We start from the raw sequence: 27,321 nt of genomic DNA, 5'->3' as shown, positions 1-27,321 counted from the left end.
ATTGAGTATATTTCACTTTACGAAAAACTCACTCCATGTTTCATTTTGTCCTGAACCAGGGAAGATTATTCCACAACATGTAGTGAAGTGTTTGGCACTCTACTGTTTTCCCTGCAGATGTTAAATGTTCCTTGTATATTACTAATTTACAGAGCTCTGATTTTCCAGATAAATTTTCTGATTAAAAGCTAATGGGCAGTGCAGAGTAATGGGAGTTAATAAGCTGGGGCCCCCCACCTCTGCCTCTACCTAGTTCCGTGACCCTGAGCCAATCTCTGGGCTTCATTTCTTTCGTTTGAAAAAAAGCATGGTTGAGCTGGATAGGTTTCAAGATATCTCTTGGTTCTTGAGGTTCCTTAATGGTAAAACTCTGCTTACTGGGCTCCCCCATTCTGCATGTGACTGCTTCAGGAGGATGAGATTCCTCAGGGCACAGGTTGTAATATTTACCATCCCTTCCACACCTAGCATGTTGCATGGCTCCATCCCCTCCTTCCAAAGACCAAGTATTACATGTGTCTGAACGTGTTCCTTATCTTTAGGTCTCAGTTTAAATGTCACTTCCCTAGAAGGTCTTTTATGATCACCCTTCCCATTTTATTCCTGTAGATTTCCATTTTTTTTCCTGGCATGGATTTATTTTTATTTGTTATTTTTTGTGAGGAGATCAGCCCTGTGCTAACATCTGCCAATCCTCCTCTTTTTTTGCTGAGGAAGACTGGCGCTGGGCTAACATCCATGCCCATCGTCCTCCACTTTATATGGGATGCCGCCACAGCACGGCTTGCCAAGCAGTGTGTCGGTGCGCGCCCCGGATCCGAACTGGCGAACCCCAGGCCGCTGCAGCGGAGCACGCGTACTTAACCGCTTGTGCCACTGGGCCGGCCCCCTGGCATGGATTTAAACAATCATTTTGTTCTTTTGCTTGTTTAATATCCGTCTCTCCCACTAAGTTCTCTGAGTGCCTGTCTTGTGGACCCAGACAATAGGCATTTACTAAATGGTTGAATCCATGGGTGGCTCATCCCCTATTTGAACATATGGCAATGGGTAGCCTAGTGCATATGCCCTTTCTCTATTCTCTGAACCTTTGACTTTTTTTTTTCTCTGTCATCCAGATATAATCACTCCTTGTCACGCTTACCAGATTGTGTCGTGTGTTGTGGTTCTGCATGTATTCGTTCTTTGCTAGACACTAAATGGGGACTCCTTATCTGAGTCATCTTGAGTATCCAACACAGTGCCCTGCATGTTATACGATTTGCATATTAGAATGAATGTGAATGTCTTTGTCCTTCAAATGTGTTGATATTTGAGGCATATCTATTTTTTCCATGTCCTTTCAGTTGTGACTTAAGCTTCCTTCAAAAAGCTCTATCTCAAAGGGTCCCTGATGCCTTTTATTCAGTAATGAATCTCCTTATTTTCAGGTTGGTGTATGGCCACTTTGTAGTCATGCAGAATTGTACACGTTTGTCATGCTGTCTGAAGTTATGTTGTTTCTTCAGTTTAACTTCTTTGGTTTGGCTTGCAGTCACTTCATTTAAGTGGCTCCTGGATTGTAAGCTGAAATCTTGCTGTCTTCCATCCTTGGCTTTTTGAGCATTTTTTGTGTTCACTTGGCTGTTTTTACTTGAGCAGTAAAGGTTAACAGATGAGGTAAGGATAATTCTGCCCCATGGACCGTCTGGGAGTGGTACTGCTCCATCCTCCAGAGAGGAGAGGTTGGCTACCTTTCACAAGTATTGGAATAAATTTCCAGGTATTTCCTGCCCTTTTGAGGTATGTATGTTGGATGCATAGAAAATGAGGTGGGCTCTCTCCCTCTAGCTGAATATGTATCAGTTAGTGTCTTGAGAGATTTGGGTACCCAGCTGAGCACTCAAATGGGAGAGGGGATGAGGGCCCATTGAGCAGCTGAAATGAGAATCTAGGAGGGAAGAAAAGGGCTGGTAAGATATGTACGAGACTATTGAAGAAATCTGGCTGCCTCCTGCTTTTCTTCTTAGTCTTCTCCCCACCCCCCCATGCTACCTTCACCTCAGGTGCTCTGGGGTTTCCATCTTCAGTTATGCTTTCCGCTTGTGCCCAGGTCTGTTTGGTGGGCTTGTAAGTGGTTTCTTTATCAGTAAATTCAGGTAGGATTGCCGTATCAGCAGACTATACCAGGAAGTATTTGGCTGTGTAAAGTGGTTTTCTTGGTGAGGTGTGGTACATACTGATCATCTTCAGGTTTTAGTTTATAGTTCAAGTTCTTTAAAATGGCCTAATCTCTTGTATATTTTCAAGAATGCTGAGCATTTACTATTAATCACAGGTTACTGTCAATTTGTCGGTGATGCTAAGACCCTGTGTTAAGCACTATGCTGGGCTCTGAGCAGGTGCCTACTGTGTACTTTAACTGTGAATTGTCGCAGGATACCTATAGTGTATGGTTCTTAAATTGGCTTCTGAACATCACCATCAGCTATTTAGCAAGAAGGTGTTTTGAATAGGTATCTGCTGAAACATTTTTATGTTAAACTACTGAAATAGTCTATTCTGTCTGCAGTGGTGGTTTAAATATTTGGAACTTAGTATTCGGGAGTTCTTAGTCTGCTTGCAGGGAGCTTAAGATAGTAAAGGGCCCTTTTTTTTTTTGGACTGAGTGAAGAAAGTGCAGCCTGGTCTATATGCAGGAGTATGTGTATCTTTGTTAACTTGAATTTCCCAAGTTACAGTGATTGTGACAGCTTGACCTGAGCATAAATTAGAAATGTGCTGTTAGGAGGGAGAATGTGAGAGCAGAAAACAGTTCTCAAGAAGCTTACTGTCTTAAGAACCATACTTTGTATAGAATCTTAAAATTTTTATAAGCCATTCTCATATCTATTTAATTTATCTTTTGTAAAAGCCCTGTTTGCTAGGCAGAGTGGGAAAAATCTGTACTTTTTAGATGAGGAAAGTTATTGAGGTTAAAAATTTGTCAGAGATCACAGAACTACTAAGTAATACAATTAGGACTGGCAGCCAGCTTCGTAACCTCAGACGGGCTTGTACTTTTATCCTCTGTTTCCGTATCCTCATCAGTTGTCTGTTAGACTAAGACCTGGGAGTGAGATGTTTGCCCCCTGAGGTCATTCCTGACTTTGGTTGATGTGAAAGCTTAAATTCCAGATTTCTCCCGCATGCTACGTAGTCTTGAGACTTGTCTTTTGTCAACCTTGGTATACCTGGCCATCTCTGAACACCTCTGAAGAAGTGAACTGAAGCCTTCATTTTAACGCAAATGGATGCATTTTGTTCTGGTATTTTAGATATGGGAAATAATAGCTATACTTGGGAGCTGCTGTGTGTTACACATGATAATTTTGATTTGAGTTTAGACTGATCCAATGCTTTTATTTCTGTAACCTTGGCCTTTAATGGAGAATATAATAAGAATCTTGGTGTGGGCCGACATAATTAATGATGTGAGCTAAGAGGTGTACCTGTTACCTGATATTCATGTATCCTAGAGTTTAACTCTTGTAAGGTCATAGTGAATTGACCAAAAATATCATGAGAAAGTGGTTATACGAAGACTCATAAGGACTCAATACTTGTAAACTTTTGTCGAATTGGAGGTATTTAGTACGTGGAAAGCCATTTTTTAAAGTTGATTAGGCTGAAAACTTACTTTAAGGGTTAATAACAATCAGATGTCAGGCAAGAACATAAATACTTGCCAGTGTTTATATTTAAATAAAATGTGAGCATTTTATATTCTTTTTAGTAAGTTCTCTATTGGTTGACTAGGCAGAAATTTATTTTGGAGTCTCATACACTAGATTAGTAAATAAATATAAAATGATTAGTATAATGTATTGCTATTTAATGCCAAATGTTGGTCTGTTCCCAAGTCATGTTTTATAATACAGCCCTGGAAGAAGAGAGACTTGACCTAGGTTACCTCCAAGGTTTTGCAGAATGGGCAGTGTGCTCAGTACATTTAGGACCTCATACCTTCTTCCCTCATAATTGAGATTGGACTGGAAGTTCATGAGGATTTTTTCTTTTTTAAGGAAAATTACCATGGATTTTGGGGAAAAAAAATCAATAGCATCAAAGTACTACTCTGTGACCTTAAAGATTTACAGTTGATAGAGAATAATTTAATATGCCCTATAAACCCCTCAATTTGGGAGTTCCTATGGCTTTTTATTTTTAGCTGTGGCTTTTAGTTAACAAGAAGAGGTGAAAAGTATAGTTTTCTCCAAGTCGCTGCCTGAAATTATTGAAACTTTCAATGTTAAAGACTTAGTTCAGTAGATTCTTGGGAGACCATTATTATGCATTGGGTGGTATTGGCCCTTACTCTTTGTTCAGACCTCTATTTCTAGAGAATGGGAAAGAATGGTGAATTAATTACCTCAGGATTTTTTTTTTTTTTCAGAAAATTTTTTTTTGAGGAAGATTGGCCCTGACCTAACATCTGTTGCCCATCTTCCTCTTTTTTTTTTTTTTCCCCTCCCAAAAGCCCCAGTACATAGTTGTATATCCTAGTTGTAGGTCCTTCTAGTTCTTCTGTGTGGGACGTCACCTCAGCGTGGCTTGATGAGCGCTAAGTAGGTCTGTGCCTGGGATCTGAACCTGCAAACCCTGGGCCGCCAAAGCAGAATGTGCTAATAACCTAACCGCTACATCACTGGGCTGGCCCTACCTCAGGGTTTTAACCAAATTGTAATTGCTCTGATATTGCCAAATGGACCTAAGGACAATTTTTACTTTAAAAACTTATACTGGAAACAAAAGAGCAGCTTGGGGGGCAGGGAAGAATGCGTTCAGCCTACCCTCTGGTGTTTCCTCCCATCAACCACCTCCCAGCTGGAGCCTTCAGCCTGCTGGTGAAGCAGCCCGTCTTGAGGCAGGGCTTTCTGCAGGCCCAGGGGTGGCCTTGGTCCCACCGCCTGCCCACTCTGGCGGTTTGAAGCAGGTTTTCACGGGAGTCTACCTGGGTAAGCTGAAGGAGCAGGATGAGTGTGAAGACCTCTCCTTGACGCTTCTGGCTGTCCCCGCTTACACTCTCTTCTGCCTCCAAAATGTAATTTGTGGTATATCCTGAGACAGTTTTTAGGGAGTTTAACCTTGAAATTTGTTTATGTTAGTTTAAGGGCTTCTGGTATAATACAAGGTGATTTTTATCTTTTTTTGTGTGCTGGTGTCCCCTCCCCGCATCGTCCTGGAGGTAATGCACTTAATGTACCCTTCCCCTTCTTTCTGGCGTAAAAATATTTAATTAGGTCCAGATTAGCTTTCTCCTTAGCCTCCAGAAGGGACAAGATGGGCTTAATTCTTTGTGGACGAGACGGGTTTCTAGTCCCAAGCCAGAGCAGTGTAACGTGCAACACGGCTCTCACTATAGAGTGCACTGAATGTATGTGGCAGTCCTATTAGGATGTAGACTAACGCAAAATTGATGCTTTTTTGCTTCATTCTTTGTTATGGTTATTCCCTGGAATATTTCATGGATGATGAGGTCAAAAATGAAAGATCTTGAATTTAGATGAACGTGCTGTGTCAAAAGTAGGTAAGATTAATTCACCCCTGCTCCAGCCCATCATTAGTTGTAGCTCTGTGCTGTCTCTGCACTGAAGGTTTCAAGCATTTTGCACTAGGGATTCTTGTCGTTTCTGTCCCCTGCCCACACACCAATACTCTGGTCTCTGAACCTCGCCCACCGTGGTAGAAAGCTGTACATCCTTCAGCATGTTTGATTTTTAATCTATGATGTTTTACTTGAGACCCGACCCTTGCAGGGACCAGGACGTTTAGGCAAAGGAGTAGAGCTGGTATTGGGAGAACTGTGGAGAACATGCTCCATTTAAAGCACAGCCTGCTGGCTAATAGCTCTGGGGGAATGTGGCCTCGCTTGCCAGTCTGTTTTTTGTTTTTTTTTTAAGAGAGAGAAGCTAGGAATTTTTTTTAAAAATGTGAAATTGCTAAATTGATAGTTTTAAATGTTAAACAGTACTAATTTAAAAAAAAAGATATTGGATAGACCAAATGACACGTTTGCAGACTTCATCTACCCTCGGGCCTCCAGTTGTGACCCTGGCCTGGAGATCTTGAGCAGCGTTCATTGCCCGACCGCTTGATTCCATCTATCTTTTCCTCCAAGAGGCGTGTGCATGATCATATGTGGGTACTGATGACTGTTTTTTTTTGGCACCTTTCCTTATTCCTTTTTTCAAATGTGATCCTGTAACCTCTTTTGGACTTTCTGCGTGAATTATTTAAGCAGGGTCCATTGTTGTCTTTTAATTTTATTTTTGGTTTTACTAACTGTGGCCATCAGACTCTGCCATTTATTTGAATGCATAATACTTTAATTAGGAAGACTTTTGACTGCTTCCCTCCTTACACTCCATGGCTCCCTCTCTCCCCAACATTTCTTTTTGCTCGTCAGAGCCACTGTTGAGTCTTGTTCACCACGCCATTAGGTGTATGATGAAGTTTATACCATGAAGAGTGTCAAAAGTGGTCACCTGGCTGTTGTCATTTCTGTTGGCCATGTTGAGTAGGTCTCAGTTAATGTGTAGCCGACCTTGACGGATAAATAAGAGAATTCATTTGTTTGCTTTTTGGTCAGTTCTTAATATGGGAGGCCAACTGTCTTTAGTTGCAGCAAGTCAAGATCTAGGTCGTTTTCAGTGAGAACAAGAAGTTACTTTGGAGAAATCCCACTGTGTCTTGGCCAGTGATGCGTAGTAATTGTTCTTTCTTGATCTGATGGCAGTGAAATTCGCCCTAATGAGTGTTACAATGCAGTGGAAGTTTTCTCCAGTCTTAATTTACTACTCCAGCTTCTGCCTCCGTGATTCCCTTCCCCTGTTCTTACTCTTCTCGAGATAGAGAATGAGAAATAGTATCCCAATTCCTCAATTCAGTTCCAAGGCCTGCAGTCCCCAGATCTTTGCTGTGAATCCTGGGTGTTAGCCTGACACAGGGTGGCTTTAACGAGCGTGCTGGGTAGGGCTGAGGGTATAGTAAAATCACATTTCTAAATCATTCCACTTCCCGTCTAGTGATGATTCTCAGCCAGAGAGTGGCAATCAAAATCAAGTCAAGGAACTCTTTAAAATATGTCTAAGAAAGAGTGTACTTCTATAGATCTCTGCTTTCTTTACAGAAAAAGAGTGAAAAATTTGGGTTTGGGGCCATAGCCTCAAGAATGGCTTGAGGATCCTTTTTTTTCAAATCCACCTGAGATTAAGGTGGTAGTAGATGGTAAAAAATTTTTCCTTTTAGGCTGATTGGAAGGAGAATGCCATCATAACTGCTCTAGACTAGCATATTGCCTGTTACACAGTAGGTACTTTCTGAAAGTCTTGTCAGCAGTAAAATATTGTGTTTATTGCTAAGCAATTTACGTGTTAAATCTACTGTACTGAGAGAGTTCTTTTAAAGAAACTTGCTGTTTATATGGAAACAGGTACCAAGAAACTCTCAGCAGTCCTGAATCCGAGAAACTCAGCGTGTGCTTCTTGGTAATTTCAAATTTTCATAACGAGATAGAAATCCAGTTTAATGTTTAACTGTGAAAGCTGTGCACAGTCTCCTCTTATTCTCTGGCATTTTAAACATTGGGAAGCAAAATGCTTCATTTCTGCTCCAATATATGTCCAAGCTGAGATGTTTAAGTTAGAGGTGGTAGTTTCCATAGCAGCAGTGGCTTTGCCCTTTTATCTTTTTCTTAGAAGCACAATATTTAGCATAGGTCGTCCAGAGAGATTATTATTCCTGGCTGTGGGTTCTTAAAGACTGCCTTGCAAGCCTTTGACTTCTCTGGGTGCAGGTGTGGCTCCACAGAGGCTCCATGAGCGGTGGAATGTGAATATGTTTGGGCCATCCTTGTTTTCCTAGAGTCTGGCTCAGTATGCCTATCACGTCCAGTGAATCAGGGATGTTGCTTCTCTGGCCCTGGGTGGTTTCTTCTGTTCCCTAGCTTCCTGAGACCTTGGCGGGGCTGGAAGAGAGAGGGAGTTAACTTCTGGTGTGGTCTTGGTTTTTCACATTGATGGTGAGGTTTGCTTATTTTCAACTGTGGTGTGATGACAATGGAACACTTCTGTCTTTCCCTCTCTCCTTTCTTTCCTGAGGCTTACACTGTTTTAACAAAGGCTAGTAGCTAGGGATTAAAAAAAAAAAAGCAAATTCAACTTGAAGCTTGAGCTTATAAGAATTAGTAAGTGTATCTGGAAAGGGATGTTTGTGTGTTAGTGGGGGGCATGACAGCCTGTGTTGTCTACCTTCCCCTTTATTAACAACCTGAGGCGACGTTGACTGGCTCCTCCAGGTAAATGTAGTTGCAATGGAGAGTTTCCCGCTTGGCAGGGAATGGGAAACCACATGAAAAATCCCATAAGTATGTGGGAATTTCTTTTACTCACCACCCTGAATTGCACTTCATGGCATTGATGCTCTTTCTCTTGGTGGATCTCTGTGCACGTGTATTGCTGAGGAGACCGAGGTGAGTGCATGGGCTGACAGGAGCACAGAGGCGGGGAGTGCCTGGCCTAGCTCAGCGAGCACTTCACAGAAGGCTTCCTGGAGGCGTTGTGCCTCCTTGTCGAGTGCTGAGGATGTTTTCATTATCAGAAGAAAGGTAGCGAGGCTTTTGCAGGCAGAGAAAAGAGCACAAGTAACAGTGGGAAGCAGCCTGGGCATGGGAGGAACCGTGGAGCGATGATTAGAGCCTTGTGTGCAGTGTGGAGTGGTGGGTATGCCATGCACCAGGGGAAACCATGTCGAGTTGGATGCCTGGCTCTGGAGTTGAGTTGCTCCTTTGTAGGCAATGTAGAGTCAGCGAAGGTCTTGGAGAGAGAAACAGTTGTGGGATGCTGGCCGTTTTAGGTAGATCACCGTAGGTGTGGTATGGGGGGTGGATTGAAGAAGGGTGAGCCTGGAAGCAGAGAGATCAGTTTCCAGGCTTGAGACGGAGTCTCGGCACTGGTTTCAAAACCCATTTTCTCTACTTAATAGTAGCTGTATGGACTTAGGAAGTTTTGAAATCCTCATTTGTAAATTGACGATAATGTGTATAGCTCATAGTGCACAAAAGGATTAAGTGGGATTTTGTTTGTAAAATACCTAGCTTGAGGCCTTGCCTGGAATCAAGAGTCAGTAAATGCCACTTTCTTTTCCTTCCCCACCTTTCTGTACCAACTCTTTTAGTAGTAGGATTCATTAAATCTACTACAAGAGGCACTCAGATAATCTGAACCTCTTTTCTGTAGCAAAAGATACCCAAGTCCTGTGGAGAGTTCAGGAGGATGCCTTATTTATTTTTATTTTCTTTTAATTTAAACATATTCTTAAAACCAAATTTAGTGCAGGCTTAGGAAAAGAATGTTTAAATTCTGATAGGAGAAAGTTGGTAGGAGACTGTACAGTTGTGTATGGGTGTGTACAGATCATTTCCATGATCCGTGAATTGTAGAAACGGTGATACTATGTGCACATTATCAATCTAGACTCTAGAGGACAATCATGGATGAGACTTCTGCACTCTTTCTCCCTGTATTGTAAATAATAAATCTGAATATAAGTAGAAGATGCTTGTATCGTCCTTGGAGTTCTTAGCAAAACGAACAATGAGGTAGCAATTTCTAATCTTAAATATTAAAATTCCAAGAGGCCGAGCAGCTGAGCGTGAGAAGACTGAGTTGGGGAGGATGGAAGGCATCTGCACTGTGAGAGTGTGTGTGTCCTTTTTAAAGTAAGGTAAATTAAAACAGACAAGGCTGTAACTCTGATGTGAAACACTTAGGCTGTTAGCACCCTGTATATTTAAATCTTTAGAGGTCTGGGGTTAAAAATTGCAGCATTTCAAGTAAAGATTCTTATCCTCCTTAGTCACCATTTGTGACTGTGTGCTAAATGTAGTTTAACATAGCATCTGCCTCAGAGGTGCTGCACAGGAGTTGACAGTCATGAGTGAGCAAAGTCTGCATACCGCGCTTCCACAGTGTTCCCTTTTCATGTTGAGAAGCTCCCAACGCAACTCTGCACCCTTGTTGCCCACTTAGACATGGTTTAAAAAAAAAAAAAAGACTAAAGCTTAACCTAAGAGACATATAAGCAAATTCTCTGTGGTAACATTTTAAAAGAAGCATCTTCCTTTGTCCGACAATAATGATAATAGCCCCTAATATTCACTTAGCACTTCAGAATTTGTGAAGTGCTTTGACATATTATCTGACTAAATTATATGTATATAATTAAAGCTTTTAAAGAAAACAGACCCCTTTATCCCCTCTCCCTCTTACCAGAGTGGAAATAATTCAAAAGCTAGATGCTTTTGTGCTTTGAGTCTTAAGAAAAGTTTTCCTATGTTAAAATGTAGCCTGTGATTTCTATGCGCCCCCTTTCTCCGCTTTGACCTCTGGGAGATCAAGACTGCTTCTCATTAGCTCTTGGAAATATGTTTTTACGTACATAAATAGGTTCTGTGTACATATATATGCTCACACACTTGCCTCATTGTTCATTATACAGTGGGGGGGCTTGCCCCAGTGTACTTTGAGAGATCCTTAAGCATTTATTTAAAATGTGCTTTACTTTAGTGATATTAAGGTAAATTGTAAAATGAGAAGTCTGACTAAAGTGGAAGTGACAGTCATTGACAGGGAACCTAAGCACCTTGACTCCTTTCCCTGTTAGAGAGGTGTCCCAGATCTGGGATTGGGTGTATGTGCCTGCTATGGATGTAATAAGCAGAGTCTGAGGCTATGAAAGGGCTTGCCTGATCTGTAGTGTGTAGCATTAACTTACTTTTTTTTTTTTTTGTGAGGCGATCAGCCCTGTGCTAACATCTGCCAATCCTCCTCTTTTTTTTTTTTTTTTTTGCTGAGGAAGACTGGCCCTGGGCTAACAGCCGTGCCCATCTTCCTCCACTTTATATGGGATGCTGCCACAGCATGGCTTGACAAGCTGTGTGTCTGTGCATGCCCGGGATCCGAACCGGTGAACCCTGGGCTACCACAGCGGAGAGCTCGCACTTAACTGCTTGCGCCACCGAGCCGGCCCTGCATTGACTTACTTTTTGTGTGTGTTTTTGGAAGTATTAACTCTTATACACATTCTTAGGCAGCAGACTAACCAGAAATTTCCTTGTGATTCTCTCCTCAGGCCCGCTCCCCCAATTGGAATCACTAGGAGTAGAAATAATACTTTAATTGAATGCCAATTCTTGCCCCCCCGACGTCTTTTTCCCTCTTGAAATGTAGTAAATAACCAGGAACTTAATTGCATAAGAAGTCACAGATGGACCTAGGTATTTTTTCTAGCTGGGATGTAGCTTTTAAAGAAAGCTGTCTTTTGGGGAGGATGGGGAAGAGGTGGGCCAAAGGAAATTAAGTATCTTTCTTAGTGTGAATCTTGTTTTTTAAGATGCTCCAGCTTTCCATACTAAATAATTCATAGTCATGTTTCTAAATCAAAAGTGTATATCTCTTGGGAATGTCAGGACTTGAAACATCAGCTGAAAAGCAAAATACGTTGCCTAGGCGAATACCAGATGATCCACATTTCAGAGAGGAAGGAAGCTGGCCGTCTGTATTGATCAAAGTTTCCACTCCCACCGTCCTACAGTGGACGGGAGAGAGCCATTCTTCTGCTCTCCACAATACACTAATGCATTACAACATTTTATATGTCCAAGGGTAGCCTCTCTTTATTTTCACTTTCTCTGAAGTTAAGCTGAAATATTTGTAGGCTTCCCAACATTGTTAAGGAAGTATACGTTGTTTTGTGGACATTTTAGATGCCTTTGTTTTGGTATAAGCTGCCTGGGGTTAACTCCATGGTTTCTGGTTTTCTATCTATAAGTCTTGCTAAGTGACAGTACAGAGTAAAATGTTAACCTTAGTGGCCAGATGGAGTATTGCGGCCCTTTATAGCACTCGTGAGTTAAAAACGATATTTGTGACTGTAAACCTTCCTTGTCTTATATTATATTCCCTTTAAGACTAGGCATACTTTCCGTTTTGGAGCTTGAATATGACAGTATTTTAGTGTCTGTATTTTGCAGAGGAGCTATGTTTTAACCTACCTAATGAAAATACTCAACTACTGGGATTAATTTGAGGATTTCCAATCAGCCTTTCACAATTTGTTACTACCCTGAGGGGGCTCCCCTTAGCTGTGACTTTTGTAGAAGAATGTGAAGATAATCCAATTTCTATGTTGATGACTATGTTAACTGTCTTAATTTAGCAATTCAAATTTATCTGCCTATAGGAAACAAGAACTGTGCTACAAAACTGGGACTAGTTGATTTTATTCTTATTATACTCATATCTCTTTTTAGGTTCTGTAGGTGAATAATGGCATGGAAATTAATTAGGCCCACTGAGGCTGGAATGCAAGAATGAGGTTGGAATGATGCATCGCTAGAAAGTAGTGTGTTCCAGTCGGTAACCAAGATTGGGTTAACTCCTGACTTAACCTTCACTACTGTGGAGGTATATAATTGGCCTTGTGGAAGAATATAGATTTTAACGTTTACTTGCATTTCACAAGCTGTAACTTATTCTCATTACCTTCGTCTACTTGGCCTTAAACCTTTGGAGGGAACTTTGAGATATTTTCTTTTTTTCAATTCTGAGAGCTTTAAAGAGGCTCTCCTAGGTTATGAATCAATTTCTGACATACTGTACTCCAGTAGGTTCTTTTAGGTTACAGTCATGTGCCGCATAACGATGTTGGAAAGGTCAGCGACGGACCACATATAAGACGGTGGTCCCATAAGATTAGTACCAGATAGCCTAGGTGTGTAGTAGGCTATACCATCTAGGTTTGTGTGAATACACTCTATGATGTTTGCACACAATGAAATCACCTAATGATGCGTTTCTCGGAACATATCCTCATCTTTAATGGATACAGGACTGTATAAGGACTCTTCTGTTCGCTGGTTCGGATCCTGGGGTCGGACCTATGCACCCCTCATCAAGCCATGCAGAGGCAGAGTCCCACATAGAGCAACTAGAAGGATGTACAACTATGACATACAACTATCTACTAGGGCTTTGGGGAGAAAAAAAAAAAAGGAGGAAGATTGGCAACAGATGTTAGTTTAGGGCCAATCTTCCTCAAAAAAAAAATCCCTCTTGTCATTGTCAGCCTATAAAAATCAGAAACCAGTTCAAGGGTTAAAGTATTTATTGGGAATCAAAGGCTTGCAATTTGGGGAGCACAGATTCAGGTAGAAACCCAAATAGTGTCCCCATTACAGGAGAAGGGCTCAGGGTTTTTATGGGAAAAAGGAGGAAGATGAAGTAAGGTGTTTTTAGGAAGAGTTCATCGGTGCCGACAAGCTAAGCTACTCTTGGCTGTCCATGATTGGTTATTGATTCTATCTTCAGAAAGTCCACAGTCGTCAGTCTTGTGATCAGGATGTTCATTCTCCTGCTGACTTCTCAAACAATTGCTTGTAAAAACAATTGTTGTTTTGGCCCAGTCCAAAAGTTGTCCCATTTCCAGATTCAAGGAACAAGACGAGCACGACAGTTCCTCTGGAATGGCTGCTCTGGCTCTATTGTAAAATGGCTCCACTTATGTCAAGTTGCACATCATGTAGCTAAACATATTCAGATTTCAGGGGTTAGGATGTGAATATCTAGGGTGGACTATTATTCTATTTACCACAGTGGCTAGCTTACATCTCCTTCATACTTGGGCTTAAACTCACCTTCTCAGTGAGGCCTCCTGTTTGATACTGCAAACTGCCCATCCCCCATCTCCATATTCTCAACTCCTTTGCGCTGCTTTGCATTTTCTTTTATTCCAAAGCACAGTTCTTTCTCGCTAATATACTATTTTCTTATATATGTTCATTATTGGTCTGCACACACATTGCAAGTATACACTCCAGGATACTTCTCATTGCTGTATCTCAAGACCCAGGACAGTCCTTAGCTTGTTGGAGTTGTGTACCAGTGTGTTTGTTGAGTGAATGGATGAATGAACAGTGTGTGAAGTTTAAGCAGATCTTTACTTTCTTGTTGCCCAGCATGGTTGCCTACAAATGGACCTAAAATGAAGAGAAGTACTTGGGACCCCTAAATTCATTAGCTTTACTCTCTAACCTCAAAGCTTTTAATCCTGCCAGCTCTAGAACTACAAAACCTCAGAAAGACTGGCGTCGGCAAGACTCTGTAGTTTGTCTGTAGGAGCCATAAAGGGCCAAGAGACAGAGAGATGTTAGTGTTCGCTGCCAAAGAACATTCTCCCTGTGACTCCTGCAGCTGTTCCGTGCATTGTCTCTGGCAGCTCTTGGACCCTTGTTAGCCCCAAGGCCAAAAATCTGAGCTTGACAACGCCAAGGAATCCGTAGAGCTGGTGAGGCAGCTAACATGGTGTGGGGGTGAGGTGGGGATTCAACAGGGATTCTAGAATTAAGGAAATCCCATGAAGTTTAAGGCCACAAACCTTTATTATTTTAGAAACCATAAAGCAAAGTGAAGAGGTTTAAGGAAAACAAATGAATGTCTCATTCCTGTAGCAGACACGTCAGCCCCATGATTTAGTGCTTGGTTGACTCTTCTGTTGCTTAATTCAGTAAAGCTGAAATGTATCCTGAAAATGCCATTTTAGTGGGAAAGATAAAACAGTATTCTGTAGGAATAGTGTCTGCTGGATAGATGACCCCATCACTTGCTTACCCAGTTCTCATATGTAAAGTTCTCAGTACTCACTTCACTGATTATTTTGAGCGCTTTAGCTCCTTGCCTCGAGTTCCCCCTAGACAGATGCTTTTTGGCCAAGGTAAGTTCTGCTCTTAAACTTTAGAGACAGGTGGCTTCTGTTCACCTTGTAATTTGGCCTTTAGAGAGGTTTGATGTGGTCAGAGGAAAGGCTTTGCACTACCCTGGTTCTGTGCTGCTCTAGGTATTGCGAACGCTCTAGCTGCAAGTAAGTGTCCAGACCAGGGTCACTATCCAAGCTGGGCCTTTTGAGTGTGAGAGAGATGCTTGTTCTTGACTCTAGCCATGATGCTTTTTAGAGATGTCACCTTTTATATTTGCTTAAACTTTCTAGTCTGTATCAAATTAAAACTGTTTGAGATACGTAACTTAATTATGATGCATTTTTAAACAGCTTTGTGTTAAAATCTGTTTAATTTTTTCACAAATACCTTTGCTTCTGCCATTTCCCTCAAGTTAGACACAGATTCCAGATGCCACACCTCCATAACCCTGCTGGCCAGAGGCTTGGAGCTCATTTGTACCATGCTTTTGGATTTGTCTTGGCTTCCAGCTTCTTGTAGTTGGCAAGTTGGTGTGATAGGCTCTTGAAATGAAAGTACACAGGTGATCACTCCAGAAATGAAAGTACACAGGTGATCGCTCCAGATAGTTTGCTTTGTTATGCCATTTAACAAAAATACGGATTTCAGTGGGTGAGGGTGGCTGATGGAGTGCGCCAAAAATTGAAAAGATGCTTTCATAATTATCTCTGGTTTGAAATACCTGATGGGGGGGTTGAAAAAGAAGCTCCTAAGTTTGCATGCATTCAGGGAGGTGATTGTCCTTTCATATTCCTGGTTTTTTAAAGGAACTGTTCTTATTCTTACATATGTTTTGAATACTTAGTCTGTACAAACCCCGGAAATGGATGTGGGGTGGGTATGGCTGGAACTGCCTGAGCAAAGCCAGAGGATGTATAGCTTTGAATGGACTGTGACTGTTTGAGGGACAAAGAGTGGTTCAGATTTTTAGGTGCTTGAATAAGTGAGCTGGGAAAAGTAGTTGTAGAGGGTCTCAGATGTTTATACTGTTTATAGTGAGTAGTTTATACTTAATTTGATAGGCAGCAGGGAGCTGTTGAGGGTTTAGGAAAATCCATGTGGGGTTAATGTGGATTAGGATGATGAGGGACCTTTTGGGAGGCTGTTACTCAGTGGTCCAGAAGAGAGATGAGGGCCTAGATGAGGATGGTAACCATAGCAATGGAGAGGCCTGTGCAGACAGGCCTCCTCAGGGGATGTGCAGCGGCCTTTTGAGCAGTCCTGCTATGGCTTTCACCCGCAGAGGTCTGGTCCCCAAATCAGGTGGGTTCTAGCTCTTGGACACCTTTTTTTGTCTTGCAGACATTGCACTTAATGAGAATTCTCAGAATGTATTTAGGATGCTTTTGTTGAGCAGTCTGTCTTGTTTGGTGGCTGTCTGCAAGAGGTTTGAAAATAGAAAAGCTGATAACCTTAGTTTTCAGAATTTTTTGTTAAGAAGATTGGAAAATGGGGACTTTTCCTTCTCTCTCATATGGCCAGAAAACTGTGGTCCCAGATGTGATAAAGTGAGCAGTAGCATTGGTTTCCTGAAAACCCACTATTGTAAGAAACTTTAGAAATGAAAGTATGTAGAGGGCCATTTAAGTAAAAAGGAAAAAAAAATCAATTTAAAAAGTTTTTATGGATTTTTAGAAGTAAATTATGTGAGTGTGAAAACAGAGCCCACTCCCCCTCCTCCCGATAAAATCATGCTTCCACCAAACTAAAACCTCATCATTATCTCTTGGAGCCCAGGGAAAGTTTAGAATATTCTAGATTGATCTATGCTAAAGTGCCTCTTCGTAAATTATTACATGGAGAATAACAGGAGAAAAAGCGGTCTCAACTGGCATAATTGACGTCTAAATTAAGACACGAACATATATTGAAACACTATTTTTTTAAGCCTTAAAATTAATGGTTCTGTGTCGCTGGAATATGCCCTTTTTTCCTCTTCCAAGGAGTTTCAGAGCCAGTAGACGCTATAAATAGTGCACAGCCCGGTTGTCTGTGGTAGATTGAGTAGAGCAGAATCGTCTGTCCTTAAGTGAAGGGGAAGTAGCTTTACATTTTTAGTAACTGAATTGTTGGCCAGCATAAAGGTTGAGGACCATGTGAGCAACTTATTTATAACTTCCCATAAAGGTATGTGTCTGCCTCAAGCAGGGAAACTGTCTGGGGTGCTTGAAATGTACAAGTGCAGCAGAATCATTTTCCATACACAGCCTTCCTAGTTAGTTGGTGCAATAAAGCGATTGTCCCCATCCCTGGGGCTTTCAGAAAGTGGGGTGTCAATAGATTAGTTCGTTAGCATCCGCCTCCTATGGAATAGATGGGACTGAGGCCATTACATTTGAATCTGTGGTTTTATGTAGTGAAGCATGTTTAGATATTAACTCCTGAGGACATTCAGGACATAAATTTAAGCTTGGTGTAACTTGTTGGGGTGTGGTCCTCCTACCAATTCTAGCCATGTAGTCTAACCACAATTAGGTCCTTGTCAAAATATTTCACGGGTATAAAAGCACTTTATTTTTTCACAGGTTCAGTTCAACTATAGTTTTTTGTTTTTTTTTTAATTTAAATAAAGGACATAGAATCAGACTGCGTTCTCTGGTAACAGTGGGAGAAGGGAAGAAGAGTAAAACATTTTCGTGGCATCCTGTAAAGAGTATGTTAAACCCTTTCGGTAGATGCCAGAAAATGGAATCTGTTGTTACATGTTATCAATGTCATCACTCGCATCAGGAGTAAATCACTTAGAGGCCAGGTTTAACTCTAAGGATGAAATTTTTCTAATCATAAATACGCAAGTAAAAGGTGTTTTTGGCCTTCCTTTGTTGCTCATTGTTTATTTTCAGAGAATGAATTTTTCTGAATATTATGTTGATTATTTAAAGCATCTGCATGTATAGCTAAAATGTAAACTATGGCTTTTGTGCCAATATCGTGGCTGTGTTTAGTATTCGGGCAAGTTGTGTAAGTGGGAAATGGCCCATTAACTATATTGGAGGCCTCATAGCAGCACTAATTTCAAATCGTGCTGGGTTTACAATTTACGTATTAAAAAATGTTCACTTGATTTCGTTCAGGGACAAAGCTGACATCCTATACAAGCGTTACTCCAAACAATCCTATTTATTGGTCCAATTATTTCAATTAAAAGATGCTGGTTTACTGCCTCTTAGTACATGTGAACAATTCTCAGTGAAACTGTTAGAGATCAGTTTGACTATAGTGGCAGAATAACCTCACGGGGTTTCGATTCACTTTTAATTTTAAGTCCCAGGATTAAGGATCATTTATAGTATAATGTAACGATGTGGGCAAATATAGCTTCTCTTAATGCCCCTCTGATATTTTGGGGAAAGAGTGCTTTTATGCAAAGCATTCACTTATGAATTGCATGGCTGCATTTTCCCACTACAAAATTTCATTCACATCTCCTCCCTTCTCCCACATCCTGAAGAGACAGAACAGCATGCAGTGTTTTGCTTCATTTTATTATTATTTTTTAAAATTTTTGAGATGTGTAAGGTTAGTTCTTTAGGCTAGATGCCAAGGTAACTAGTTAATACTGCTTTAAAATCAGGCTCTTAATTAAAAATGCTTAATTTGTGCAAGAAAACTACATGTTAAAATGAATTTGGAAAGATTAGATTGGAATTGCCTCAAATTCAATTAAGCCACACTGCATGGACGTGCTGGGAATATCAATACAATCACTGTAAATTTTGTACAAACTGATTTGTTGCATTATCTTGCTCATCTAACATACGATACTTTTTGTGTCCATATTGCAGACGGCAACTCCAAACTAACATGGCAGTCAGACTGTGTGATGTGGCTTCTCTGCTTAGAAGTGGTTCGTGGGCAGCAGAGCCTTGGACTGGGGTCTGTGGGATTTTTCTTAAATTCTGTAGGCTACTTTTTTTAGCATGTTGCAGGAGTGCTGAGGCCATACCAAACACTTGAACTTGTCATTTGGCGTACTAATTATTTTTACATTAAACCTGTTGCGGTATGGCCATCATTAGGACTTAAAGCCCATTGCAATTTTAACCATAGTGGTATATGTAGCATCAGAACCATGCTTTTGTATGTAACTTTTTATAATCAAAATTAGGATTTAGTGCAGACTCAAAGAAAAGAGTGACAAGCTTTTTTTTTAAAAAACAAAAAAGTTTTGGTATGGTCTGAATACTAAGTTACCGTAATTCTTTACATTCTGTTTACTATGTATTTTTTTGGTTACTAAATTTTGAAGTTATTTACAATTCCTGATGCTCAAAAAAAAAAAAATTGTTGAAATCGTAAATCTGGCTGAAAATTATTTGCCCAGTAACTGTTGAAAGAGTTTGCATTCTGTGAACAGTTGTGTTGAGCCTATCAATGGAATATGCATTATTTGTAAAATATAGCACATTAGTATCATTTTATTCTGAGCAGATGGTCCTATAGCTGAGAGATGCTGTAATTTTCAGCGCACACAGCCTACTGCAGCTGTTCACTTGAATGTTGGCTTAGGAGCTCATTCTTGCCACCTGAACATGGAAATAAATGTGCAATTAAGTGAGGAGTGTTTGTTGTCCTTGCTAAATCCTGCTAATTTCAGTCAATGAACACTTTATATTTCAAATGCCACCCTAGTGAGCTTCTGTCCGAATCTCATATTTCGGGCTCATATAGTTTCTCCATATATCCTGAGTTTTGAAGAGCAATTTGTTTTAATTGGCTTTGGCCACTTTTATCTTGCAACTCATTGTTTTCATAACTGCTGGGCAAAGGTTAATCCCACAAGAATTTTGCTGTGAAAAGTGACCCACAGCTAATATTGTACAAACTGGAACAGTTATGCTTTATTAGCAAATCTGAAACCTCCTTTCTCAGTTTCAGATAAATTAGTTAATTATAATAAAATGCATATCTTGAATTGTTTCAGATTTTTTTCATACAGATTTCCAAAGGTTTCTTTATTTTCTTTTACTCCTTTAAATTTTCCCTGAGAACACTTACCTGAGAGAGAGAGCTTGCAGCTTGTAGAATAAATACACATTTCTTTGAAAAGGAAATGAAGTTGTGGAGGGCTTATAGATTGTTCGATATTCATAGATAGTCTGGATTTTGTCGCCTATTTTTTATCATGATAGCACTGATTCTTGTCCAGTCTGACCAGTCTCACATCTGTCTTATGCTGTCGCCTTTTATAAACATCTCTTGGCAGTAGAGATTTCTTCCTATAGATTTATCCACTGTCGTTCCCCTGTATTTTTCTTAGGCAATATGCTTTTTAAGACTTTTTTCTCTTTTCTTGTAACATTCTTTCCCTCTACTTTGCTTTTTTTATTTTGCCTTAGATTCTTTACCTTTTATATATTAAAACTTCCCTAAAACTAGCATCCCATCACTTTAGAATTGTAAATTTTGAGAAGCAGTTCTTTGTGGAGATGAGTGATATATTGGATGAAATATGAAGGATAGTCCTCTCAGTGATGCTTTGATTTTTTTGAATTCCCCTACAATCTTGGCTGTCCAAAATAGATAGCTGTTGGAAGATCGTTTTAGAAAATTTGGGGTTGTGGTTTGTGACTCTTTTGCTCAAAGAGCTTAGGATTGATTTTTTTAGGAAACTAGATCCAAATTTGCTTTAATAAGTGATTTTTAGAGTAGCCGGAACAGTTTGAGGCCATGTTCCCTAATTCTGCTATTTATCCTGTATTCGGAGTTTATGGGTTCCTTATTACTTGCATTTTCAGCAGGCTCATGTGCTCAAATCAGAATTTCTTGGGCTGGTCTGTTTGCAAAAGTTGATATACTTTGTTGTTTTGGTGGATTGGATAGGTTTTTTTTTTTTTTTTTTTTCCTTTAAAGTCAGAGTCAAGGCAAAACGCCATATTGAATTGTTTGGGGATTTTATTTTGATGCTGTAGATCAGTTGCCTTGTTGGTGATCTTTAGCTGCCAAGGTAGATGAGAATGGCTTATTTACCTACAAGGTACACGCACTGTACTCACAGCTTCTTTCCCAAGTTATCCTACAAATTCTTTTCCTGCCCTAACATATAACAGCTGATATGATTCTTATTTCTTACCAACAGTAGAGGTATAAGATATTGTTAATCAAAAATATTTTCAATATGTAACCAAAACAGTACATGTTGACAAACTTATATTTTTTTAAAGTACTCTTGCTCCTTGATTTTAAGTTAATGGATGTCTGTCAGTTTTAGAGTATTGAAACTCTTAGACTAACTGAAAAATCTCTTGAAAGTTAGGTAGACTACTTTTTGGTTTGTTTTTGGTAGCATGTTAAGTACTTTTATTTTCTAGTATGATTTTTAGTCAGAGTTCAATTCTCTGCCCTTGGGTACTAAATTTCCTCAAGTCTCTGGACACTGCAGGTGAGTAGGGGTGTGTGAGTAGACCCAGAATGCGGTTCTAGAGAATATTTAAGATTTAAATTGTGCTTATGTGCATGTATGGACTATGTATATGAAAATATAACTGTGTTCTTAAATTGAATAGCTTAATATCAAGTAAAAATTAGCATAGGTGTTGCACTTTTTGTTGAAGCTTTGTTGTAATTTCAGCAGAACGACTTGTGTTTAGTGACAAGTGTTTAAATTCTTGGATGGAGTCTCTAGTAGTGCAATATGAATTCTGACATTTCTTATTTTCTCTGTTTTTAGCAGGTAATTGCTGCCATGGAAACACAACTGTCTAATGGACCAACTTGCAATAACACAGCCAATGGTCCAACCACCATCAACAACAACTGCTCGTCACCAGTTGACTCTGGGAACACAGAGGACAGCAAGACCAACTTAATAGTCAACTACCTTCCTCAGAACATGACACAGGAGGAGCTCAAGAGTCTTTTTGGGAGCATCGGTGAGATCGAGTCCTGTAAGCTTGTAAGAGACAAAATAACAGGTATGCAGTTTTATATAGGTTACTCACATTTAAAGGATTGTGTTTAAAGGTGTTAGAAAATACTAAGTTTACTGCTTGTAAATCATTCAGTGCTGTAGTTTTGTGCATCTAGATATTCTCTCTGCTACTGACTACCTCAGCAGTATGAAACTTAGTTTTAAGAGTTTTGTTCTCCTTTTAACACATAAAGTATTTGTATCGGCAGTGTGTGTTATGACTAGACTTTCATATACTCTGAACTGTACAATAACATCTTTGAAAAATGTTTTAAAAGTGTGTGTGTGTCTAGGGCAGCAAGTGTCGTGTTAACCTTTAGTTTGTAGTTCTGAGTTGACACAATTTAGCGTTTCAGCAGTGATATATAAGGACAATATTGTGTTTGGGAGAGAGGAATAAAACCGCGTAAATGTCCTTTCCCTTAAGTCTGTATAGTCCTTTTGCTTATAATATATATGACAGAGTAAATGGTAATATTCACATTGTCAGTGTATAAATATTTGCACTGATATAATTTGAGTGTAGCAAGATCTTATGTTCTCTTCCCTGACAAGGAAAGGAAAAAGTGATGTGTGAGTGCTCTTCTTATCATAAAGATAAGAATGAAAGGGATGGGTAATTTGGCCTTTAATGATGGTACGTTTTGAATATTAGGTAGTAGAAAATCGCTTTAGTATTTTGTAAGATTTGACTAAATTTTTAGGACAAGCCAAAACTTAATTAAGGAGCATGTTCTTGGGATAGAGGGTTAATGCTCCCTGCAGGCGTTGTTTTCAAACACTGAAAATGTGTGGAATTAAGTGTAGACTAACTCTTTAGCTTTTTCATTTTATTGTTAAATGTGAGTGATGGTGTGTGTCAAATTGCTTTACATGGCTTATAACCGAAAATATAAAACTATTTGAAACGAGTAAAGGATACTTAAAGGCAGTGTGAAGAGTTGTACCAGGAGTCTGAACTTCAGCTAGTCATATGACCTTGGACAAGTCAGCTCTTGGCCAGGTTTCCTTTGGGTAAAACAAAGTAGAGGACAGAGGAAGGAGTCACACTAGGTGATTTCTGAGGTCAATTTTGACTTTTTCTGAGATGGTACCATTAGCTATTCTTTTATCAAGACAGCAGGGCTTACTCTGTCCAGGATGAGTGAGTTCTTAGAGTTGTCGCCTGGGCTTGGCCTCACAGTCGTATTTCCTTGAGCTACAGATTGAGGTTCACAGAGAGAACTTATTCACTGAAATCAGGTAAATCAAGTAAAAACTAAGTGAAACCTGGTTGTCATCAATCCATACTGAATAATTATATTTTAACTACTTATGTTACTTAGATGTTCACCATGATATCATCAGGGAGGTTTGTCTTTTGTTTATGACTACTGATAATCAGATGGATGAGATTTTTCCATTTCTTTTTCCAAAATCAATGTGAAAGCATAAAGAACAACGTGAAAGAACAAAAGGCTCTTATTACGTGTGTCTGTTCTGATAATGAATTTTATTTTATTATATTTTTTAAGCCAGACAGCATCCTTTATATATGAATTTTGCAACCTCTTTGACATAAATGACTGATAAATGGTATGCAGGCTGTGACATAGATGATGTGATTTCTGGTTTGATTGCTTATTAGCTGTCCCTACTGTTAAAAAAAAAAAATGCTTGAAGAAGGCATATTTATATCACATTTTTTGTTAGGATACTGGGGGTAGATGAAAATATTAAATAAATCATACATCCTTTGTATTAGACATTTTCCACAGGAAACATCTCAGAGATTTTCATCTTTCGCCTCTGGTCAGTCTTAAATTATCTTATTCTTTTGTAAACCTTTTACTAGAGCTGTTAGATGGTGCAGTAGGATAAGTTTGAGTTCTGTATCTTCACACCCTTTGCCTCCCTGGCTTTAGTGTGGTGGACAGTGGAAATAGAACCCCAGCCCACGGGTATTCTGAAATACCTGGTGAGATACTGGCAAATTGCATTTATATTTGTCCATCTCTTTCATCCCCCGCCTCCATTGTCTTTGCAGTGAGAGAGGGCTAACGGAGTTCTCCACCATGGTAAAATTTCTGTTTCAAACCTCTGGTGAGAAAGTGGAGTACCCAAGAAAATCCATAGTGGGCATAAGGATCAAAACACGTTTTCTAAGCTTTGTTCCATGAGGTATAGTCACAAATAGTCCTCAAAATAAGTGTTCCATTGACAGACAAGTTTGAGAAATGCTGCCCTCCATAGTTTCCTAAGATCCACACTGCAGATCATCAGCATATTAAAAATGAAACCAGTTTGACTTAGAGTTGCCGGGCCTTATTTGACCACAAAACTCATTTTGGGGGATATCTCCTTGACACTAGATTTCCACTAAGCATGTTGCTACAAAAGCTTTTGAAGTCATTTGTTAGCTGGTCACCAGACAATCTGAAACTCTTCTGTAACCTGTTTATATCAAAAAATATGAGCATGTTTCATAAGATGAACATCCATGATAACGAACTATGAAAAGTTGAACAGGTAAATATGAATACAAAGGACCTCTTCTTCTAGTAACCCTGCTTTGATGTGGCCCACCGACATCTTATTCTTAGTGTGGCTTAAAACCGTGTTCAGAAGGGTCTGACTCATTTAGCCTCGAGCATAAATTACCTTAGATTTTTTTTTCTTCTGAGTTTCTTAGAAATTATTTGTATTGAACAAAACAGCCTCGTAAGTGGTAGATTTGTTGCACTTTGCAAAGTGGGCATCTCTTCCTAAGAAGCTTCTATTAACGTGGGTCTGTGAAGGTTTTGAAAGAATTTGTGAGGATTTGGACCCTGCCCTGTGAGTGAATAGTATTAGCCAGCTTATGCAGCTTATCAGTACACATTTTTAGGGTCGAATCGGAGTTACTTGGTCTCTCTCTGATTATCCAACTCATTCTACTTCCTGGGGAGCTATTGGGCCAGCTCTTTGTATTCTGTTTTTGTAGGAGGTGAGCATTAATTGTCTGGGTTGTAAGAAAACTCTGGGATCACTCTTGGGGAAGAAAATTTCAATCCTCCTTTTCACGTTTCTTAAATCTTTTCTTACTTAAATAATGCTGAACTAGGAAACTATATCTCAGGTACAGAAATATCTAGTGAGGAAAGTGTGTGCCTCTTTCATAAGTCCTAAGAGTATATAATTTTTAGATTGTGTTGGTGTTAGCAAATTAATGTCACTATTTTGATAGTACGAGGATTAGGGAAACGCATTAAGAAACGTCTTCAGCAGCAAACACAGCAATGTCTCTAGCCTAAATTCTATGTATCCTGTTTTTCAGGCCCTGTCCTTGGGCTCGTGCCCAGCTTTACGCTTCATCTGTTCCCTGTCTATAGGCATTCATCATGAGAAGCTACTGCTGCTCGTACCGCTTAGCTGACGTCGGTCCATCCTTTTGAGTTCTTAAATGCACTTCAGAGTCCCTGACACCTGCTGATGCTGCATCCTAGAGGAGTGAAATGGATTTTATGATGCAAGGAATGAGTAATAGAGCCTTAGAGTCAGAAAAGCCCTGGAGGTGACCTTAGCCAACTCCCTCACTTAACAGGTCATGAGAGGCCCAGGTTTGCTGGAATGACTAGTTCAAGGCCACAGGGCTATTAAGTGGCAGAGCGGGGCACAGAATTCTCCCTTTCTGATTCTTTCCCGGGATGTTTCCTCCTTGCCTCTTATTAGAGGCCAGAACTCTTTAAAAATTAAGCACAGGACCAATTGATGAAATTATAGTGAGACATCTAACTTGTACAGGATCACCGAGGGGCATCTTCTGGTGAGTGTCTTCTTTGGAAGGAGAGTGGGAGATTTTTGAGAGTCAAGGGCTGAGGGATACATAAAATGAATGAGAACATCCAGGCTTCTCTAGAAACTTCATAGTCTATGATTGTGAATTCAGATATTCTAGCCCAGTGGTTCCCAGATCTGGCTGTACATCTGGAGTTTTAACAATACAGATTCTGGGGGCTTTGGGACTCTGTTGTCAGAAGGCTCTGCAGGTGATTTTGATGGCACACAAGCAGTTTTGGGAATCAGTCTTTTGAAGTATGGTCAGTAGTGGTCTTGAATTGAGATCACTTGGGTTGACTGCCAAAAAGGCAGGTTCTTGGGTCCTGCCCAGAGTTATTGAATCAGAATCTCCATAGGTAGGGCCTGGAATGTTCCTGTTACCTTGGAGTTATCTACTTCTTTTCCTGAACATTTTGCAGGGAGATAGAACCAGGCTGGAGGTGGGCAGGAGAGGTGTTACAACTTCAGTACCTAATTCCGTGGCAAACCAAGTTTCAGGTGCTGCCCCCTCCCCAGCATTGGTCTCTGATGGGTTGATTCCTGGGGTTCTGGACGAGAGATGTGGATTTTAAGTCACGGAGCTGTGTCTTTACTGAACGCCTGACCTGTCCCTGAAAGTGTGTGTGTGTGCACACGTGTGTAAGTGTTAATTAGTTTTTGAAACTCCAGGATTGAGAGAATTAGAGTTGGTTGAAGACCTCAGGTAGTGAGTGGTGCTCTTTTTTCTCTTGGTGTGGTGTCTTCACTCTTAATTTAGGAATTATTTGGGGTGAGTCCTATGCTGACCCCATCAGCTGCCAACTAGAAGCTTTCAGACAGAAGGGAAAAATAAAGACCAAAACAAACAAACACAAACTACAGGGGGCTGGAGGAGGGACTTTGGTGATGTTGATTGCCTCTGAACAGGCAGTGCCGTGGATGGTAACACAGGCCTCCCATTGTTTTTTCATAGGACCTGTGCCGTAAAATCGTTTTTCATATGAGAGTTCTTAGTTAGGTTTAAGTTATGTCTCGGTTGTTTCCTGAGAACTTTAAAGTTGGTTTTGATCTTGGTTTATCAGAATAATGTGATTTTCAAGCTTCATTTTAATGGCATGGTATTCTCCCCTCCTCTTTTTGAAAACGAATACAATCTTAGCTCTCAGGATTGAAACGGATAAGTGGTATTTTATTAGTCTAATGCAAACCTTCAGATTTAATAGCATTTATTTACTGTGATGCAATCACAGTGAGCATGCAGCTGTTTTGATGAACAGTAATTTAAAAAGGTGGTCGTGTGTATCAGTTAAAGTCTTAAGCTTCAGCTGTTAGGGGTCCGTGTATCAAGAGATCAAGAATTCTGATTCTTGCAGACAAGTAGTTGAAAAGAGCAGGGTGATTACGTGGTAGTAGCTTAATAAACAATTCACGTGGAGGAATCTGGGTGCTATTTAATTAGAAATTTGGCAGAAAGGCTGGGTGTGTGCCCAGGTCTTCACGAAACAAGATAACTTGGCTGTAAAGGGTAAATTCTTTGGTGGTCCCTACTGTATTAACTGTGGAATATAGTACATTTGAATGTGGCTATCTTTAGATTTTAGTGGCTAAATTTGTATAAAATGAAACAAAATTCATTTTTTTGTGGTACTGAAGAAACTTTATTTACATATATTTATCAATATATCTTTAAAAACCTAATTATTTTTCCATTGTAGCTTTGTCTTTTCCAAAGGTCGTGGCTAATGAGTCATTTTAAAAATTTCATGTTATTACTATAGAAGCTTTTTATAAAGTTTTGGGGGAAAACTTTAAAATTTATTTT

General features: G+C 39.9%; 1 protein-coding gene across 1 annotated transcript in view; it reads left to right on the top strand.

Moving 5' to 3' along the window:
* ELAVL2 (ELAV like RNA binding protein 2) overlaps positions 1–27,321 on the top strand; it is a 129,781-nt gene that overhangs the window by 39,527 nt on the left and 62,933 nt on the right. The window contains exons 2-3 of the mRNA XM_087444686.1: positions 18,598–18,688; positions 21,483–21,726. Of these exons, the coding sequence (XP_087300812.1) occupies positions 18,617–18,688; positions 21,483–21,726 (316 nt within the window). The 5' untranslated portion in view covers positions 18,598–18,616. The remainder of the gene's footprint in view (positions 1–18,597; positions 18,689–21,482; positions 21,727–27,321) is intronic.

The sequence above is a fragment of the Ceratotherium simum genome, chromosome 20 (genome assembly GCF_057802395.1).
Source record: "Ceratotherium simum simum isolate JZ-2026a chromosome 20, ASM5780239v1, whole genome shotgun sequence".
NCBI classification, from domain to species: domain Eukaryota; kingdom Metazoa; phylum Chordata; class Mammalia; order Perissodactyla; family Rhinocerotidae; genus Ceratotherium; species Ceratotherium simum.
This window is presented reverse-complemented; position numbering and strand designations above follow the sequence as displayed.